This window comes from Panthera uncia, chromosome A2 (genome assembly GCF_023721935.1).
Source record: "Panthera uncia isolate 11264 chromosome A2, Puncia_PCG_1.0, whole genome shotgun sequence".
NCBI lineage: Eukaryota > Metazoa > Chordata > Mammalia > Carnivora > Felidae > Panthera > Panthera uncia.
The window spans coordinates 131,205,751-131,226,581 of NC_064816.1; the positions used below are offsets into that span (position 1 = coordinate 131,205,751).

The 20,831-nt window shown below is 36.9% G+C and overlaps 1 protein-coding gene across 1 annotated transcript in view; it reads right to left on the reverse strand.

Moving 5' to 3' along the window:
* Positions 1 to 8,670: 8,670 nt before the first annotated feature.
* Positions 8,671 to 20,831, reverse strand: part of ANKRD7 (ankyrin repeat domain 7) — a 22,440-nt gene continuing 10,279 nt past the window's right edge. Inside the window, exons 4-7 of the mRNA XM_049641729.1 lie at positions 20,041 to 20,147; positions 19,234 to 19,371; positions 10,420 to 10,529; positions 8,671 to 8,999 (exon numbers count right to left, since the gene is read on the reverse strand). Of these exons, the coding sequence (XP_049497686.1) occupies positions 8,992 to 8,999; positions 10,420 to 10,529; positions 19,234 to 19,371; positions 20,041 to 20,147 (363 nt within the window). The 3' untranslated portion in view covers positions 8,671 to 8,991. The remainder of the gene's footprint in view (positions 9,000 to 10,419; positions 10,530 to 19,233; positions 19,372 to 20,040; positions 20,148 to 20,831) is intronic.

A 20,831-nucleotide genomic window follows, 5' to 3' on the forward strand; every position in this document is an offset into this window, starting at 1 on the left:
ACTTTCCTCATCCTAGTCCCAGCCCTGATTTCTTGGCAAGAACAACAAAGGGCTCAAAAGGGAACCTAGCAGAGAGTCTGGGTGATGATCTGGGCTCCACATAAAATTCCAACTGACATGAGGGAATGCTTCGGAAACAATGCCTGAGCACTTCAGTGTGCACTAAAAGAGCTGTACTCTAAGACTCCAAGTGCAGTTCAGTACTAAAAATCTGGGCCAGCACTTATGAATTAACCTTTCCCTACTAATTTGAATTTTCATAATGATCAAGTATTGATTCTCATATATATTTGGGGATGTTTCTAGACTTTCTCTTCTATTCCATTCATTTGTCCACCTATTCTTCTGTCAGTAAAACAATATTTTAATTAGTGGAAATTTATAAATATCTTTATCTTTTTCCAAAACTTTTCTTAATATCATCATAATGGTATATGAGAATAGCATCACAAATGATTCTAATTTTTAAAATCTTGATATTTGATTTGGTTTATAGAAAATTACTAAAATAATAAGAGAAAAGTTTACATATTTTAGATTAATGAGTGTTTTTGTTCAAGAACATGGAGGACCTCTCCACTCCAAAGGTTTTTCTAAGATGCCTTTAGTAAAGCATACAGTTTATATCTCTCTACCTACCTACATACCTATGATTAAAACAACTATGTTGATTAAAACTACTAAGAGATCTACACACCTATCACAACAGCCCAAACCTAGAAGACTGACAATATCAGATGCTGGTGAAGATATGGAACAAAAGAAACTCTCAGTCATTGCTAGTGGGAAGACAAAATGGTACACCCATTTTGGAAGACAGTTTGTCAGTTTCTCACAAAACTAAACATATTCTTAGCAGACAATCCAGCAATCACACCCCTTGGTATTTACCTAAAGGAGCTGAAAATTTATGGCCACAAAAAATCTTGCACATGAACATTTATAGCAGCTTTATCTATAATTGCCAAAACTTGGGAGCAACCAAAATTTCCTTCAGGAGGTGAACGGATACTGTGATACATCCTGACAATAGAATATTGTTTAATGCTAGAAAGAAATGCACTGGGGTTCCTTGATGGCTCAGTCAGCTGAGCATCTGACTCTTGATTTTGGCTCAGGTCATGATTCCAGGGTCGTGGGAGTGAGCCCTTCATTAGGGCTTTCTTTTAAGGGATTCTTTCTTTTAAGTTTCTTTCTTTCTCCCTCTCCCCCTCTCCCCCACTCGCTCGCACTCTCTCAAAAAAGAAAAGAAAAGAAAAGATAAAAAGAAAAAAAGAAATGCACTACCGAGTCATGACAAGGCATAGAGGAAACTTAAATGCATGTTATTAAGTGAAAGAAGCCAATGTGAAAAGGCTACATACTATATGATTCCAGCCATCCTGGAAAAGGCAAAACTATGGAGACAGGAAAAAGAGGTTGTCAAGGGCTGGAGGGAGTGTGGAATGAATGGGCGGCGAACATACAAGACCAAGAGTAAATGTAACCTATGGATTTGGGGTGATTATGATGTGTCAATGTAGGTTCATCCTTGGTAACCAGTGTAGTTTCAGTGAGTGATATTGATAGTGTGGGAGGCAGTGCATTTGTGACAGAGGCATATGAGAAATGTAACTTCTGCTCAATTTTGTTGTGAACCCCAAAGTGCTCTAAAATATAAAGTCTATTTTAAAAACATGATTTTATCAAAAGTATTTTTAGTTCACAAGTTCCTACAAGAGTTTTTTTCTCTCATTACAGACTTATCTATAATATGCTAATATTTGATAATTTAAAATGAGTAGGCGTGCCCAGGTGGCTTAGTCAGTAGAGCATCCGACTTCTGCTCAGGTCATGATCTCAGTCTGTGAGTTCAAGCCTCACATCAGGCTCTGTGCTGACACCTCAGAGCCTGAAGCCTGCTTTGGATTCTGTGTCTCCCTCTCTCTCTGCCCGTCCCCTGCTCATGCTCTGTCTCTTGCTCTCAAAAACAAACATTTTAAAAAATTAAAAAAATAAATAAAATGTATATATTAAAAAAGGACATGGTGGTTTATGTACTTTCTATTACTATTTAAGCTTAGTTAAACCTCTTTAAAATTGTCAATAATGTGTCCTATAATGCATTATGAAAAGATCAGGATCCAGCTAAAAGTTTTTAGTTCTGTTGTTGATGTTAAAATTTTGATAAATGGCTGACAGACACACAGTGTCTTGGATCCTATGTGAGGTTACAATTTTTTTTTAATGTTTATTTATTTTTGAGAGAGAGAGCATATGCATGCAAGGAGGGGGAGGGGCAGAGAGAGAGGAGAGAGAATCCCAAGAAGGCTTCACAAGCAGAGCCCCAAGTGGAGCTCGATCCACCAACCCTGAGATCATGACCTGAGCCAAAATCAAGAGCCCAATGTTTAACCAACTGAGCCACACAGGTCCCCCCTGAAGTTACTGGGGGTTTTTTGTTTTGTTTTAATTTTTAACGTTTATTCATTTTTGAGAGACAGGGAGAGACAGAGTATGAGCGGGGAAGAGGCAGAGAGAGACACACACAGAATCTGAAGCAGGCTCCAGGCTCTGAGCTGTCAGCACAGAGCCCGATGCCAGGCTCGAACTCACAAACTGCGAGATCATGACCCGAGCTGAAGTTGGACGCTCAACCAACTGAGCCACCCAGGTGCCCCCTGAAGTTACTGTTTTAAGTGCTACTATGTCCCAGCTGCTAAGGAAACTTCGAAGGGGAAACAATGCCTCACAGGGGATGCAGATAGTGTCCATCTACTCCGGGGGGTGGAGTCAGGGCAGACACGCAGTCTTTTCCCAGAATGTCTCCACTTCTTCCTGGCCGCGCCCCATTGGCCTCCTGTCACACTGTCCCTATTACCTGCTCTTTTATGACTTGTAGGTGAGGCTATTGATCCCTATCAAAAGGCTACAGGGCACTTTCCTCATGTTCCCCACACAGCACCCTGTGGATTTCCTGAGCTCTGTTAGTGGGACTCAGGCTCGTCACCATTCATGCCCATGGCCCTGCAGTCTCTTCTCTGGGTGGAGGATGTGATGTGTCACTAACCCTTCCTTTCCAAGGAAGAACACAACCTATTTCATTGTCTAGGGGAGTGGGTTGAGGATCGCCTAAAGGAATCCTGATGCTCTCCTAGTTTCCTGTTTCTTTCTGCCACCTGATCCCCACCCCACCCCCCAGAAGCATGAGGTCACAGAAGCAGTTCCTGCAGCGGCGACCCACAGCATCAATGCTCTGTTCCTTATAACCTCGTACTTCCAGGGAAAGGAACAAAGCTAAACCCTTTGAAACTAAACCTAACTGTAAGGCAGCAGCTCTGAGCAAGTGCATTTGTTCTAGCCACAGGCACACAGTGAGCAGGTGCTGAACTAGACCTTCTGTGTCATTTGCTAGATATGGTTGTACTTACAGCAGTGGTTGGGGAGGTGTTCAGGAGGGCACTACAGCCTGTGGACAGTAATGGTAATAGCCTGTGGCATTGTGGTTTGCACCCAGAAAACTTCCCCTGGCACCTTGCATTTGTTTTTCTTCTACTTACTGATTCTAATGGCCGAAGCTTCCTTCCTGAAGCTGATTCCACTCCCACATCTGGAAGGTAGTGGGGATTATAATTTGGGAGCCCATGCAGCAACCCCCGTCCCTGCCATGGTTTCAGAGTGTGACAGCACATGTGCCCAAGGTGAAACCTATGAAGAAAAAGGGAAGTACCCTGTCCAGATGAAAAGAAAAAAAGGCATTTCGTCATCTCTCCTCCCCTCCTCTTCCAGCTCTGCCTCACTCAATAAAACCTTACCTTTAAACTTTATCCCTGATGCCAAGTAAGTTTCATGAATTTGATCATAGAGATGGCACTGTCAAGATTTAAAGAAATTTCTCCTCACACAACTTTAGAGAAATGTTAACATCATCAACTCTCTGTCTGCAAATAGCTTAATTACAAGCAAAATGTTTTTGTGTTAAGGATTTTCATTTTAAAATTTATTATTCAAAACAAATCCTTCATATAAATCTGTTTCATGTGTTTCTCTCCTCCTCCTCTTATAAAATATGACAAGATGGCCAAAGAAGAAATTGGCTTCTGTCACTGTGGTTTCTGGTCTTCCATTTTTTTTTTCAGTATAGTCAAATCTTTTTTTTCAGCCAACTTTTGATTCCAGTGGATCTTAACACACTGAAAGACTTTTGGGGTGCCTGGGGGACTCAGTTAAGCATCCGATTTAGGTTCAGGTCATGATCTCACATTTCGTGGGTTTGAGCCTCGCATCGGGCTCTGTGCTGATAGCTCAGAGCCCAGAGCCTGCCTCGAATTCTGTGTTTCCCTCTCTCTCTCTCTCTCTCTCTCTCTGTCCCTCCCCTCTCTCTCTCTCTCTCTCTCTCTCTCTCTCTGTCAAAAAATAAATAAATACAAAAAAAATAATTTAAAAAACACTGAAATACCTTGGAAAAATATTGGTAGTGTATTTTATGAAGCATACATACTTTTATACTTTAAACTAGTAATCTCAGTGTAGAAGTATGTCTCCAACGGACATAATCCCAAAGAAGAAAACATGGATAGCAAGAGAAGCTTTTTAGCCTCTGGGGGGGGGGGGGGGACAAAATCAAAAACGTAATACTTCACAGTAAGGGAATATCTGAATCATTTAGCCAATCAATACAATTTATATCAAAGATCCATGATTCCAAGGATGCTAAAGTGTAGTATAACCATAGGATAAAGGAGAAAAGATCTGCCTCATGAGAACGATCTTGGGAAGTGTTTAGTGTATCATCCTTATATTACATTGAAGGAACTGAAGCTATAGTTAAGGACCTTGAAAATTCTTCTGCATTTGAGGGGCTAGGTAGACTTTTGATTCTACCATATCTTTTCCACTGTGCTACTGAAACATCAATGGAAATAGTAAATATATATAGGAAGTGTAGAAGTTGGCAAATTTTTCTCTTGTAATGATTGTAGAAGGCAGAAAAATAACTTAAACATCTTAATAGTAACTTGTTGATTAAGTACTTACATTTTCTCAAGACTTAATACTCAGAAGTCAGAAGGAGGCAAAGAAATTAATATTAGAATACATATGAAAGAGTAAATACACAGATGGACAATAGCCAGATCGTATATGAAAACAGTACTCTGCAGCAATCATCCCAGAATGGTCAAAACCTTGTCAATAACTGCCAGTTTCCCAGTGTTTCACTGCTCCCTCCTTCTGCTTCCAACTCAGCACCAACCAGAGAAAGCCAAATATGCTCTTCAAATTAATCACATAAAATGCAACATTTCTAATTAACCAATCTCTAGCTTCCCCATGCCAACCACCCCCAATCACAGCATACTTGAAGTCTTCCATTGTTTTCAATATTAGAGCTTTCTCATTTTCCTACTTTCCTTTGAGTCTCCGTCAAATGTAAGTGATGATGGCTGACTCCCTTACTATAATCTCTGAATGAATAGCTTCTATTTATTCTCATTTGGGTTATCTTTATTTCCACAGTTTCCTTAGACCACCCGGCAAGACTTGATTTACATCACCTATCACTGCAGATCCTGATTTCAGCTGGGTGCAGTTCCCTTGGAGACTTCTTGTGCCTTGCTTTTAGTGGCTTGTTGAATCCCTGCTAACACAGAAAGTCACCACTGGGTCTGAATTATGCTCAACTTCATGTTGAGTTCCTGGGCTATTTATTCTCAGCTTGGTAATAAACTAAGATGAATGTTTTGGTTTCCTAGTTCATATCAAGGTTATGTTTATACTACACTGTAGTCTATTAAGTGTACAATAGCATGTGTCTAAAGATATAATGCACATACCTTAATTAAAAATACTTTCTTACTAAAAAATCCTAACCATTATCTGGGCGTTCAGCGAGTCATAATCTTTTTGCTGGTGGAGGGTCTTGCCTCAGTGCTGACGACTGCTGACTGACTAGGGTGGAGGTTGCTGAAGGCTGGGATGGCAATGGCACTTTCTTAAAATAATGCAGTGAAGTTTGCCACATCGATGGACTTTGCAAATGATTTCTCTGTAGCATGTGATACCGTTTCATAGCATTTTACCCACAGTAGAACTTCTTTTAAAATTAGAATCAATCCTTTCAAAACATGCTGCTGCTTTATCAACTAAGTTTACACCATGTTCTAAATCCTTTGTTGTCATTTCAGCAATCTTCATAGCATCTTCACCAGGGGTAAATTTCATCTCAAAGACTCACTTTCTTTGCTCATCCATAAGAAGCAACAACTCATCCATTAAAGCATTATCATGAGATTACAGCAATTCAGTCATATCTTCAGGCTCCACTTCTCATTCTAGTTCTCTTGCTGTTTCTATCATATCGGCAGTTACTTCCTTCACTAAAGTGTTGAACCCTTCCCTTCCAAGTCATCCATGAGGGTTGGAATCAACTTCTTCCAAACTTCTCTTAATGTTGGTATTTTGTCTTCTTCCTATGAATCACGAATGTTCTAATGGCATCGAAAATGATGAATCTTTTCTAGAAGGTTTTCAATTTACTTTGCTCAGACGCATGAGATGAATCACTACGTATGGCAGCTCTAGCCTCACAAAAGTGTACAAAAATGTATTTCTTAAATAATAAGACTTGGAAGTCAAAATTACTCCTTGATCCATGGGCTGCAGAATGGATGCTATGGTAGCATGAAAACAGGCACTATTCTCCTTGCACATTTCCATGAGAACTCTTGGATGACTGGGTGCATTTTCAAAGAGCAGTCATATCTTGACGGAATCTTTTTGTCTGAGCAGTAGGTGTCAACAGTGGGCTTATAATTTTGAGTAAACCGTGTGGTAAAGAAATGTTCTGGCTTTGTTATTCCATGTATAGAGCACAGGAGGAGTAGACATAGTATATTTCTTAGGGGCCCTAAAATTTTTGGAATGGTAAGTGAGCAATGGCTTCCTCTTAAAGTCACCAGCATTAGCCCAGAACAAGAAAGTCAGCCTGGCTTTGAAGTTTTGAAGCCAGGCATTGACTTCTTCTCTCTAGCTATGAACATACTAGATGGCATCTTCTTCCAATACAAGGCTGTTCTTTCTACATTGAAAATCTGTTTTTTAGTATAGCCACCTTCATGAATCATCCTAATTATTATTAATTATTATTAGCTAGATCTTCAGGAGAACTTGCTGGAGCTTCTACATCAGCACTTGCTGCTTCACCTTGCACTTTTATGTTATGCAAATGGCTTCTTGCTCTAAACCTCATGGCGACCTCTGCTGGCTTCAAACTTACCTTCTGCAGCTTCCTCACCTTTCTCAGCCTTCATAGAATCGAAGAGAGATAGGGCCTTGCTCTGGATTAGGCTTTGACTTAAAGGAACGTTGTGTCTGGTGATGTCTCCAGACCGCCAAAATTTTCCCCACATCAGCAGTAAGGCTGTTTTGTTTTCTTAATTCATATTAAGTTAACTTGATTAACACTTTCAATTTCCTTCAAGGACTTTTCCTTTGCATTCACAACTTGGTTAACTATTTAGCACAAGAGGCCTAGCTTTTGGCCTATTTCAGCTTTCACCATCCCTTCCTCACTAAGTATAATCATTTCTGCCTCTGATTTAAAGTGACTGACTTGGGACTCTTCCTTTCACTTGAACACTTAAGAGTCCATTATACAGTTATTAATTGTTCTAATGCCAATGCTGTTGTGTCTCTGAGAATAAGGAGGCCTGAGGAGAGGGAGAGAGAAGGGGAACAGGAGGTTTGGTGGAGTGGTCAAAATACATGTTTATCGATTAAGTTTGCTGTCTGATGTGGGTGTGGCTTGTGGCACAAGCCAGTTATAATAGTAACATCAAAAATTACTGATCGCATCACCATAACAAATATAATAATAATGAAAAAGTTTGAAATATGAAAATTACCAAAATGTGACACAGAAACATGAAGTAGGCAAACTGCAGGAAAAATGGTGCTGACAGACTTGTTTGATGCAGGGTTACCACAAACCTTCTAGTTGCAAAAAAATATTTCCAAAGTGCAATGAAGCAAAGTGCAATAAAATGAGGTATGCCTGTATTTGGCAACTGAATATTTCCTATCACCAGACATTTTACAAGTGGTGAGGATTTACTATGAACCAAAAGTTCAAGGTCTCACAGATCTTGCAATCCAAAAGGCAAGGGGGAGAGGAATAGATACTAAAACATTGTAAGTGACAGAATGGCCAGGCAGCCAGAGAAGACTTCATTGATGTCCCATATGAGGTAAGGAAGCGTCCCAGCAGACAACTCAAGGAAGAGTCTTCCAGGGAAGAACCCTGAAGCTACACCGTGATGGATGTGTTGGAGGTAGGACATGGAACACAGTGAAAACTATGTAGTAGGTATTGTTTTTAAAAAGAAAAATGTAAAACTGTAAATTCCCTTTGAGGAAAAAAAAAAAGTCAAGCAGATTTTAAAAGACTACAAAACATGCCAAAAATGAACAGATATTTTGTTTGGGTGATGACACTATGGGTGATTCATTTTCTTATTTTCTTTTCTGTAATACCCAAATTTTCATGATATGTATTATTGCAGTATTTCTCAAAAATTAAAAAAAAAGGTTTTGTTAGTGAAAGTACTTGTAAATAGGAGAGAATTTCCATTTACACAGGATTATTTATCATTTCTTCCTCTATAGCTGCAACTTCCTCTATTTTTATACATGTTATTTCTTCGTTTTTGCTTTATTTAAATGCTCTATTGCATACCTAACACAATATATTGCAAAGCTTCCTCTTATGAATATCCCATTCAAACCTATGACTAAAAAGATTTTTTTCTGCCTATAAGCTGAACACAAATTGTATCCTTTCAACTGACAGTTCATGATATAGATGTTTGTCTTTTGAAACTTCTTCACATCTTCTAAGGCGAAAACTGCTCTGTTTAACAAACTTTTCTTCAAATGCTGTGACAGTTCATTTAGTTGTTCTTTCAAAATGATTTTCTAATTCAAGGCAGCAGCAAAGGATTTGTAGAAATGAGGTTACATGTCTAGAAAACAAGTAATATTTGTAATGTCTTCATTTATGTTCAGATATTTTCATTCCCAAGTATATTTCTTAAAGTCTATGCCTCAGCTACAAAACAATTATAATTTATATACTATAATTATAATATTTCTTTATTTCATGGTCATTTTTTAAAATGCATAATTAAATGACCCCATTTGAATCTGACAGAAATACAAACTTTAAAGTTCACCATCTTTTGCAATGTCTTTTGGCAATTTTCTTGACCTAATATTTCCATTATGCTTCAAGACATAAAGATTAACATTTCACTAAAAACTGTAACATGTATTGCCATTGATAAAAGGATGTGGGGGGAGGGGTGTTTTTAATTGTGTAGCCTCAGGAGATACTCAAAATATAAGAGTGGTATTTCTAAGTTTCTACTGCTTTATTTCCCTAAAGAAATGAAGTGTAAATCACAGAAATTCCTTACTTCTTACAGCTATGTGAACATTATAAAAAAGATAGAGAGAGGGTAGGAGAGGAGCACATTAGGATGAAGAACAAGGGTCCAAAGAAACAAAATTTCTTGAGTGTGTGACATTAAGTTATAAGGAAAATTCAGGGAAATTCTCTCACCTAGAGGCAGTAGGACCACGCACTGCTCGAAGTATCATAACTTAGATACTTTAGATTTGAGGCGATGAAGAAAGAGTGTTTGAATAGTTGTGACAGTAATGGGACCACCTATTGCCATCAGGTTCCCTCTCTGCCTTAAGTTTTCTTTTATTTTTCTTCTTTTTTATACTATAGGTAAAGGGAAGGGGAGGAGTGTGGCTATTGGTGAATACAGAGAATAACTAAAAATTTTTATGTCATCTGATTAAAAAAAGTCAAAGTATGACATATCGACCAATAAAACAAAAACCAATAAGAAAAAAAAACAAAAAAATCCCAAAACTATGTATGTTTGTTGTTTTTTTAAAATAAGAACCAAAAATCATTTTCATAGATGCACGGTATTTTCAATTCTTCACAAATACTGTTACCTAATTTTAAGTTTTATGGAGATATTATATTAACAATTTTCAAATGTATTTACCTGATGCATTTTTAGAATAAAATTTAAAATTTACTAATAGCTTTATATTTATTTAAAAATTTGTTTTTTATAACTAGTCATCATTATTACAACTAGTCACATTTTGTTTTTTTATAACTAGACTACGAATAAAAATTATCTTAATCATTCAGTTTCTCTTTACATTTTTAGCCAACACATCAGAATATTTTAATTACAAATTTTCTTAAGAACAGTTTTTAAAAATATTTAATATTTCAAAATAGGAGAACTTCTATTTCAAATTTAAATGTTATTTGATAAGGCTGTATCCCTTCCTAAAAAGCAAACAAATGAAAACCATTAAGGAAAACTTCTTGTTCAGTTTGTATCTTCTTACCTTCCTTCAGTTCTTCTGTATCAAATGTAGTGTCCAAGATTGTATCTTTAGAGTTAGATACCTGTTTAACTTTCTTCCCCTTTCCATAATTGGCAATTAATTGATAATATCTATCAACAAAGAGAAAATATATATAAATTCCAGAATTCACAAATAGTCAATTAAATTCATAATATATAATCACCAAATCAAAACTTTAGACATTAGCTAATGCCTTCTTAAATATGCTACACATTCACTGCTGACCTGAAGCCTCCTTTTAAGCCAACTCCATTAACAGACACCATTTTTATTTCTCGTACTCCCATTCTCTGTTTCTTCTTTACTTCCTGCTCTCAAAATAAACCATAAGCAAGGTATAAAAAGTAGCTTTAGGTTATAGTTGGTGTGTTAGTTTGCTAGCGCTGCTGTAACAAAATACCACAGACTTGGTGGTATTTACATTACTGTGTCATAGTTTTGGAAGCTGGAAGTCCAAGATCAAGGTTGGTTTCTACTGAGGGCTGTAAGGGGAAGATCTGTTCCAGACTTCTCTCCTTGGCTAACAGATGACTGTGCCCTTGCTAAAAGTTGCCCCTCTGACAGCAAGCACCATTCTTGTCTCTATGTCTTAATGTCCTTTTCTTATAAGAACTCTAGTCAAACTGGATTAAGACCCACCCTACAGCACAATAATTTTAATTTAACATTTCTTTAAAAGCCCTCTCTCCAAATACAATCATCCAGATTGTGAGATACTAGGGGTTAGGACATGATTTGTGGGGGGTGGGGGGGGGCAGTAGAGGTAGGACACAATTCAACTCATCAGACTTGGGCTTAACAGTAAATTGACAAAGTGAAGACAATTAATTCAGGGACTGACTGAAACATATCCAGTAGGTAATAAATCTTTTCTCCATGCCTGAAAAGAGCCGACCTAGTTATTCATTAATAGACATATGGTTTCACAATTTCAGTGAAATGAATGTGCCAATGTGAGTTAAAGCCAATTGTAAAATAAATAGCTAAATATAATTCTCTCATTTGACAGTCTCGCTTAGTTTTTTTTTAAAAAAACTATATGAAAAGCATACTCTATGCTTCTACTTTTACTAAGCCATAGATGTGCACCAAGAAGAGAGCTAACTAGTGATACCAATAAGCAGAAGCCATGTGCTAAATACCGTAGATAGGCAACAACTATTTAAACAACAAAAGTCACAATTACAGAGAGCTTAGTTCCCACTGAAAAAGAGGAATAAAAGCAGAAAAGAGGACAGGGAGAATTCGATTGCAACTTAGAAGTTATTTGCAATTTTTATTGAATGCTCATAGTTCCCACATCCTAAAGGTAATTGCTTCATCATTAGGAAATTACCTCTCTTCCCTTTTACCTCTCTGAAAAAAAAGAAATGATGTAATGCTTAGAATTTTAAATAGTGAACATATTAAAATAAAATTGAGAGGATAATATTCCATGGTCAACATGCTTCTATTTATTCTGAAATTAATGATGGAGTAAACTACAAAAAGAATGTTCTGCAAAACCATTTGGGGGAGATGAATGAAGATGGTAAGATTTCCTTCCCATCGAACTAGCCAATAAGAGCTTCACAAGATTTACAGATGCAAAAAAGTTATTTTAGATATATAAGTATTGTTTTTAGACTAATGTATATTTTAAACATATATATATATCCTAATTGCATTTACCCAAACTTTTTAAATGATGAGGAAAATTCCCTATTTAAAAGTAACAGGAATTCTTTTTATAAAAAAGAAGAATCCTTTCATAGAATAGATATTCATCAGTAATTTTTCTCTTTATTTAAATTTTTCTACATATGGTTTGCTTAAACCAAGGTAAAACATGGTACACATGTCCAATATTGCAAAGAAAGTATTATATTCAAGTATGGTTCATATATGTAATTTCATATATTTACTTTCTAAAGTTCAATTTAGACTTTAAAAATAAACATCTGAATAAATATTTATATATATAATATGTAATATACATATAAATATACATATAATATACATATAAATAATATATATGTATAATATACATCTTTGTATGTATGTATATAATATACATATATATACATATATATGTATATGTGTATAATATACATATTATATTATATATATTATTATATATTTATATATATTATATATAATATAATTACTTCTTATATACTTATATATATTATATATATAAATATATATTAATTATATATATTTATATATTTAATATATATTAATATATATTAATATATATTTATATATATTATATATATATAAATTATATATATATTTACTTCTCTTTCTCCTTTTTCCACTACTCCTAAGATGCTCATATGGAATTAATGGTTAAATGTATTACTAAAATGTGAATAGGTGGAAGAAAAATAAGAAAACAGTAAACTAGAAAAAAATGTCTATGTAAAATTAAAATTTTACCTTAAAATGAAATTATAAGGAAAATATCCTGTATATTGTTTAATTTCATTAGCTATAAAGTAAATTTCTGTTCATTGCATCTTACTTCCTCATTGACTTTTTTTTTTTTTTTTAATGTTATTTTAGAGAGAAGGAGAGAGAAAGTGTGTGATCTGGGGAGAGGGGCACAAGGAGAGAGAGAGAATACATAGCAGGCTCCATGCTCAGCACACAGCCAGACACAGGGCTTGAGCCCACAAGTCTGGGATAACGACCTGAGCTGAAATCAAGAGTCGGACACTCAATTGACTGAGCAACCCAGGTGCCCCTCTCATTGACTATTAAAATTTAGAAATGCATATTCATACATGATAAGTTTTGTCTTTTATTTATTTATTTAATATGAAATTTATCGTCAAATTGGTTTCCATACAACACAGTGCTCATCCCAACAGGTGCCCTCCTCAATACCCATCACCCACCCACCCTTCCCTCCCACCCCCCATCAACCCTCAGTTTGTTCTCAGTTTTTAAGAGTCTGTTATGTTTTGGCTCCATCCCTTTCTAAACTTTTTTTTTTCCTCCCCCTCGCCCATGGTCTTCTGTTAAGTTTCTCAGGATCCACATAAGAGTGAAAACATATAGTATCTGTCTTCCTCTTTAGGACTTATTTCACTTAGCATAACACTCTCCAGTTCCATCCATGTTGCTACAAAAGGCCAGATTTCATTCTTTCTCGTTCCCAAGTAGTATTCCATTGTGTATATAAACCACAATTTCTCTATCCATTCATCAGTTGATGGACATTTAGGCTCTTTCCATAATTTGGCTATTGTTGAGAGTGCTGCTATTAACATTGGGGTACAAGTGCCCCTATGCATCAGCACTCCTGTATCCCTTGGGGAAATTCCTAGCAGTGCTATTTCTGGGTCATAGGGTAGATCTTTTTTTAATTTTTTGAGGAACCCCCACACTGTTTTCCAGAGCGGCTGCCCAATTTGCATTCCCACCAACAGTGCAAGAGGGTTCCTGTTTCTCCACATCCTCACCAGCATCTATAGTCTCCTGATTTGCTCATTTTAGCCACCCTGACTGGCGTGAGGTGGTATCTGAGTGTGGTTTTGATTTATATTTCCCTGATGAGGAGCGACATTGAGCATCTTGTCATGTGCCTGTTGGCCATCTGGATGTCTTCTATAGAGAAGTGTCTATCCATGTTTTCTGCCCATTTCTTCACTGGATTATTTGTTTTTCGAGTGTGGAGTTTGGTGAGTTCTTTATAGATTTTGGCTACTAGCCCTTTGTCAGATATGTCATTTGCAAATATCTTTTCCCATTCCATTGGTTGCCTTTTAGTTTTGTTGATTGTTTCCTTTGCAGTGCAGAAGCTCTTTTTCTTCATGAGGTCCCAATAGTTCATTTTTGCATTTACTTCCCTTGCCTTTGGGGATGTGTCAAGTAAGAAATTGCGGCCCCTGAAGTCAGAGAGGTCTTTTCCTGCTTTCTCCTCTAGGGTTTTGATGGTTTCCTGTCTCACATTCAGGTCCTTTATCCATTTTGAGTTTGTTTTTATGAATGGTTTAAGAAAGTGGTCTAGGTTCATCCTTCTGCATGTTGCTGTCCAGTTCTCCCAGCACCATTTGTTAAAGAGACTGTCTTTTTTCCACTGGATATTCTTTCCTGCTTTGTCAAAGATTAATTGGCCATACGTTTGTGGGTCTAATTCTGGGGTTTCTATTCTATTCTATTGGACTATGTGTCTGTTTTTGTGCCAATACAATGCTGTCTTGATGATTACAGCTTTAGAGGCTAAAGCCTCTAAGGCTGATTACAGCTAGTAGAGGCTAAAGTCTGGGATTGTGATGCCCCCTGCTTTGGTCTTCTTCTTCAAAATTACTTTGGCTATTTGGGATCTTTTGTGGTTCCATACAAATTTTAGGATTGCTTGTTCTAGCTTCTAGAAGAATGCTGGTGCATTTTGATTGGGATTGCATTGAATGTGTAGATAGCTTTGGGTAGTATTGACATTTTAACAATATTTATTCTTACAATCCATGAGCATGGAATGTTTTTCCATGTCTTTATATCTTCTTCAATTTCCTTCATCAGCTTTCTATAGTTTTCAGCATACAGATCTTTTATATCTTTGGTTAGATTTATTCCTAGGTATTTTATGCTTCTTGGTGCAATTGTGAATGGGATCAGTTTCTTTATTTGTCTTTCTGTTGCTTCCTCATTAGTGTATAAGAATGCAACTGATTTCTGTACATTGATTTTGTATCCTACAACTTTGCTGAATTCATGTATCAGTTCTAGGAGACTTTTGGTGAAGTCTATCAGGTTTTCCATGTATAATATCCTGTCATCTGCAAAAAGTGAAACCTTGACTTCATTTTTGCCAATTTTGATGCCTTTGATTTCCTTTTGTTGTCTGATTGCTGATGCTAGAACTTCCAACACTATGTTCAACAACAGTGGTGAGAGTGGACATCCCTGTCGTGTTCCTGATCTCAAGGGGAAAGCTCTCAGTTTTTCCCCATTGAGGATGATATTAGCTGTGGGCTTTTCATAAATGGCTTTTATGATGTTTAAGTATGTTCCTTCTATCCCGACTCTCTCGAGGGTTTTTATTAAGAAAGAGTGCTGAATTTTGTCAAATGCTTTTTCCACATCAATTGACAGGATCATATGGTTCTTTTCTTTTCTTTTATTAATGTGATGTATCACACTGATTGATTTGCAAATGTTGAACCAGTCCTGCAGCCCAGGAATGAATCCCAGTTGATCATGGTGAATAATTCTTTTTATATGCTGTTGAATTCGACTTGCTAGTATCTTATTGAGAATTTTTGCATCCATATTAATCAGGGATATTGGCCTGTAGTTCTTTTTTTTTTTTTTTGCTGGGTCTCTGTCTGGTTTAGGATCAAATCGTAAATCAAGTAATGCTGGCTTCATAGAATGAATCTGGATTTTTCCTTCCCTTTCTATTTTTTGGAACAGCTTGAGAAGGATAAGTATTGTCTCTGCTTTAAATGTCTGGTAGAATTCCCCAGGGAAGCCATCTGGTCCTGGACTCTGATTGTTGGGAGATTCTTAATAACTGATTCAATGTCTTTGTTGGTTATGGGTCTGTTCAAGTTTTCTATTTCTTCCTGTTTGAATTTGGGAAATGTGTGGGTGCTTAAGAATTTGTCCATTTCTTCCAGGCTGTCCAGTTTGTTGATATATACTCTTTCAATGTATTCCCAGATAATTGCTTGTTTTTCTGAGGGACTGGTTGTAATCATTCCATTTTTAATTCATGATTTTATCTATTTGGGTCATCTCCCTTTTCTTTTTGAGAAGCCTGGCTAGAGGCTTATCAATTTTATTTATGTTTTCAAAAAACCAACTCTTGGTTTCATTGATCTGCTCTACAGTGTTTTTAGATTCTATATTGTTTATTTCTGCTCTGATATCTATTATTGCTCTCCTTCTGCTGGGTTTTGGGTGTCTTTGCTGTTCTGCTTCTAGTTCCTTTAGGTGTGCTGTTAGATTTCGTATTTGGGATTTTCTTGTTCCTTGGGATAGGCCTGGATTGCAATGCATTTTCCTCTCAGTACTGCCTTCACTGCATCCCAAAGCATTTGGATTGTTGTATTTTCATTTTCATTTGTTTCCATATATTTTTTTAATTTCTTCTCTAATTGCCTGGTTGACCCATTCATTCTTTAGTAGGGTGTTCTTTAACCTCCATGCTTTTGGAGGTTTTCCAGACTTTTTCTTGTGGTTGATTTCAAGTTTCATAGCATTGTGGTCTGAAAGTGTGCATGGTATGATCTCAATTCTTTAATACTTATGAAGGGCTGTTTTGTGACCAAGTATGTGATCTATCTTGGAGAATGTTCCATGTGCATTCGAGAAGAAAGTATATTCTGTTGCTTTGGGATGCAGAGTTCTAAATATATCTGTCAAGTCCATCTGATCCAATATAGCATTCAGGGCCCTTGTTTCTGCATTGACCGTGGGTCTAGATGATCTATCCACTGTTGTAAGTGGGGTATTAAAGTTCCCTGCAATTATCACATTCTTAACAATAAGGTTGCTTATGTTTGTGATTGTTTTATATATTTGGGGGCTCCCGTATTTGGTGCATAGACATTTATAATTGCTAGCTCTTCCTAGCAATTACAGGGATAGACCCCTGTAATTATTATATAATGCCTTTCTTCATCTCTTGTTACAGCCTTTAATTTAAAGTCTAGTTTGTCTGATATAAGTATGGCTATTCCAGCTTTCTTTTGACTTCCAGTAGCATGATACGTAGTTCTCCATCCCCTCACTTTCAATCTGAAGGTGTCCTCAGGTCTAAAATGAGTCTCTAGTAGATAGCAAATTGATGGGTCTTGTTTTTTTTTTTATCTATTTTTATACTGTATGTCTTTTGGTTGGAGCATTTAGTCCATTTACATTCAGTGTTATTATAGAAAGATATGGGTTTAGAGTCATTGTGATGTCTGTAGGTTTCATGCTTGTAGTGATGTCTCTGGTACTTTGTGGTCCTTGCAACATTTCACTCACAGTATCCCCCTTAGGATCTCTTGTAGGGCTGGTTTAGTGGTGATGAATTCCTTCAGTTTTTGTTTGTTTGGGAAAACCTTTATGCCTCCTTCTATTCTGAATGACAGACTTGCTGGATAAAGAATTCTTGGCTGCATATTTTTTCTGTTCATTACATTGAAGATTTGCTGTCATTCCTTTCTGGCCTGCCAAGTTTCAGTAGATAGGTCTGCCACTAGTCTTATGGGTCTCCCTTTGTAAGTTAGAGCCTGTTTATCCCTAGCTTTCAGAATTTTCTCTTTATCCTTGTATTTTGCCATTTTCACTATGATATGTCATGCGGAAGATCGATTCAAGTTATGTCTAAAGGGAGTTCTCTGTGCCTCTTGGATTTCAATGCCTTTTTCCTTCCCCAGATCAGGGAAGTTCTCAGCTCTGGCTTGTTCAAGTACACCTTCAGCCCCTTTCTCTCTCTTCCTTTTCTGGAATTCCTATGATATGGATATTGTTGCATTTGATTGCATCACTTAGTTCTCTAATTCTCCCCTCATATTCCTGGATTTTTTCATCTCTCTTTTTCTCAGCTTCCTCTTTTTCTATAATTTTATCTTCTAATTTACCTCTTCCCTCCTCTGTCTCTTCAATCCGAACTGTGGTCGCCTCCATTTTATTTTGCACCTCATTTATAGCATTTTTTTTAGCTCCTCATGATTATTTCTTAGTCCCTTGATCTCTGTAGCAATAGATTCTCTGTTGTCCTCTAGACTTTTTTCAAGCCCAGCGATTAATTTTATGACTATTATTCTAAATTCTTATTCCATTATATTGCTTAAATCATTTTTGATCAATTCATTCGGTTTCACTACACCCTGGAGTTTCTTTTAAGGAGAGTTCTGTTTTGTCATTTTGGTTAGTCCCTGGGGTGGTGCCAAACTTCAGGGCACTTCCCCTGTGCTATCTAGAGTAACTTGTGTTGGTGGGTGGGCTTCAGTCAGACCCGATTTCTTTTGAAATCCGCTCTCTGAGCAGAGCTGTTGACTTTTAACATTCCAGATGTTAAGTCCCACTGGCTGTCAGAACTCACGGAGTCCAGCCCCTCTGCTTTTGCAAGTCACACTCGGGGGCTCTGCCTTGCCAGGCGGGCTGCCCCTCGACTGCCCCAGCTCCCTCCCGCCAGTCCGGGTAGTGCACACTGCCTCTCTGCCCTTCCTACCCTCTTTCGTGGGCCTCTTGTCTATGCTTGGCTCCAGAGAGTCTGTTCTGGTAGTGTTCTGGTGGTTTTCTGGGTTATTTAGGCAGATGTGGGTGGAATCTAAGTGATCAGCAGGACAAGGTGAGCCCAGCATCCGCCTATGCCACCATCTTCCCCCATTATTTCAAAAGTTTTGTCTTTTAGATTAATGAGAATATATAGGTTAATGAGAATTCTGAAAACTTATCAAACTAAAGTTAGCTGACATAACAACAATATTCAAAGCTTGAATAAAATATTTATATTACTAATGCATAAAAACATTGAAAGAGGGTTGTGTAGATTAATCATCTTTTGCCCAACGCTTTTACATAGATGTTTTATTATTGGCTATGTCACTAGTTGCTGAAATCACTGTCCTGACAGACTTCAAATTCCCATACCACTGGGAGTGAAGCTGTACACTTGGCCCACTTATAGTTCTTATATTGACTGGATCCCACAACCAGGTGAAATCAAGGATCCCTGGGTCCCTGGGACCAGAGTTCCTAATATGGTTACCCCCACTACAGAGCCCATTCCAGCTTTTTACTTTGGGGGCTCATGGTTCTTATGATCAAATCCCATACAACTGTTAAAAGATATGCAGTACCACTTACACAGTAAAACCATTAAAGGAAGCATAGTCCTCAGCTGTGAATCCATAAATATCTTGGGAAGATAGGTTCACTTCTTGTTGAAGAAGAAGACTGACTAAATTTGTTGGTTCATCACTTAGAGCAATCATAAGGGCTGTTCTGGAGCAAGAGAGATACATAAGTGTGTATTTATGGGTCTTAGACATGTCTTGTACATTTTTTAAACGTTAGTCTTCTAAATGTACTGTTCAAATGTAGAATCTCTATCAGGAAAAGAATCAGGGCAAGAATGTAAAAACTGGAGCAGATCTACTCGAAAAGGTTTATCAATCACAGATTATATCATGGAGTCTAAAGGTAGAAGAGTCTCTAGGAAGCAGCTAGCTCAAAGGTTTTCAATCCCTGCTCCCTGGAACCCAAATCTCAAAAATCTCAAAATGCTAGGGAGGGGCATGTCTGTGGGTTCTGGGGTTCTGGGTCCTCTGCCTCATTTAACTACAGCATCTAGAATTTAGAGATTGAGTTCTGTGTAAGATTCTAATTCTAATGCTATAAGTAATATAATAATAATAACAATAATAATAATAACAACAACAACCACTACCACCACAACCACCTACTAATCTGGCCCAACTGTTTGATTTTACAGAAAAAAACAGATCCTGGGTATCTAGGTAATTTGCCCAAAATAAATGGCCAGATCTTTTATCAATATCACAAAATGCATAAACATATAGGCACAAATATATATATAAACACACACACACACACACATATCATCTTATTAAGTAGCTAGAGTTATATGCTCTTATTTAGAATGTATTATACCTTTGATTCTTATCTGAAGCATTCACATCTGCCCCTTTCTTCAGAAGATATTCTACCATTTCTGCATTATTTTCAGTAACGGCAAGTAAAAGTGGAGTATACCCATCCTGAAAATTTTATTTCAAAATGATTATTTAAACTATGGTACTAATATTTTATGCATTTTATTATATACATTTTAGATTTAGGTTTAATTTAAAATATAAGTGTGTTACCACCTCACACCTGTCAGAATGGCTAAAATTAACAACTCAGAAAACAGATATTAGTGAGGAGGTGGATAAAGAGGATTTCTTTTGCACTGCTGGTGGGAATGCAAACTGGTGCAGCTACTCTGAAAAACAGTATGCGATTCCTCAAAAAATTAAAAATATAGTTATCACATGACCCAGCAACTGCACTACTAGGTATTCATCCAAAGGATACAAAAACGCTGATTAAAAGGGCACATGCACCCCAATGTTTATGGCAGCACTATCAACAATGGCTGAATTATGCAAAGAGCCTAAATGTCCATTGACTGACAAATAGATAAAGAAGATATGGTGTGTATATACAATGGCATATTACTTGTGATCAAAAAGAATGAAATCTTGCCATCTGCAGCAACGTGGATGGAACTAGAATGTATTAGGCTAAGTGAAATAAGTCAGTCAAAGATAAATATAATATGATTTCATTCATATGTGGAATTTAAGAAACACAACAGATGAATATAGGGGAAGGGAAGGAAAAATAATATAAAAACAGAGGGAAGCAAACCATAAGAGACTCTTTTTTTTTTTTTTTTT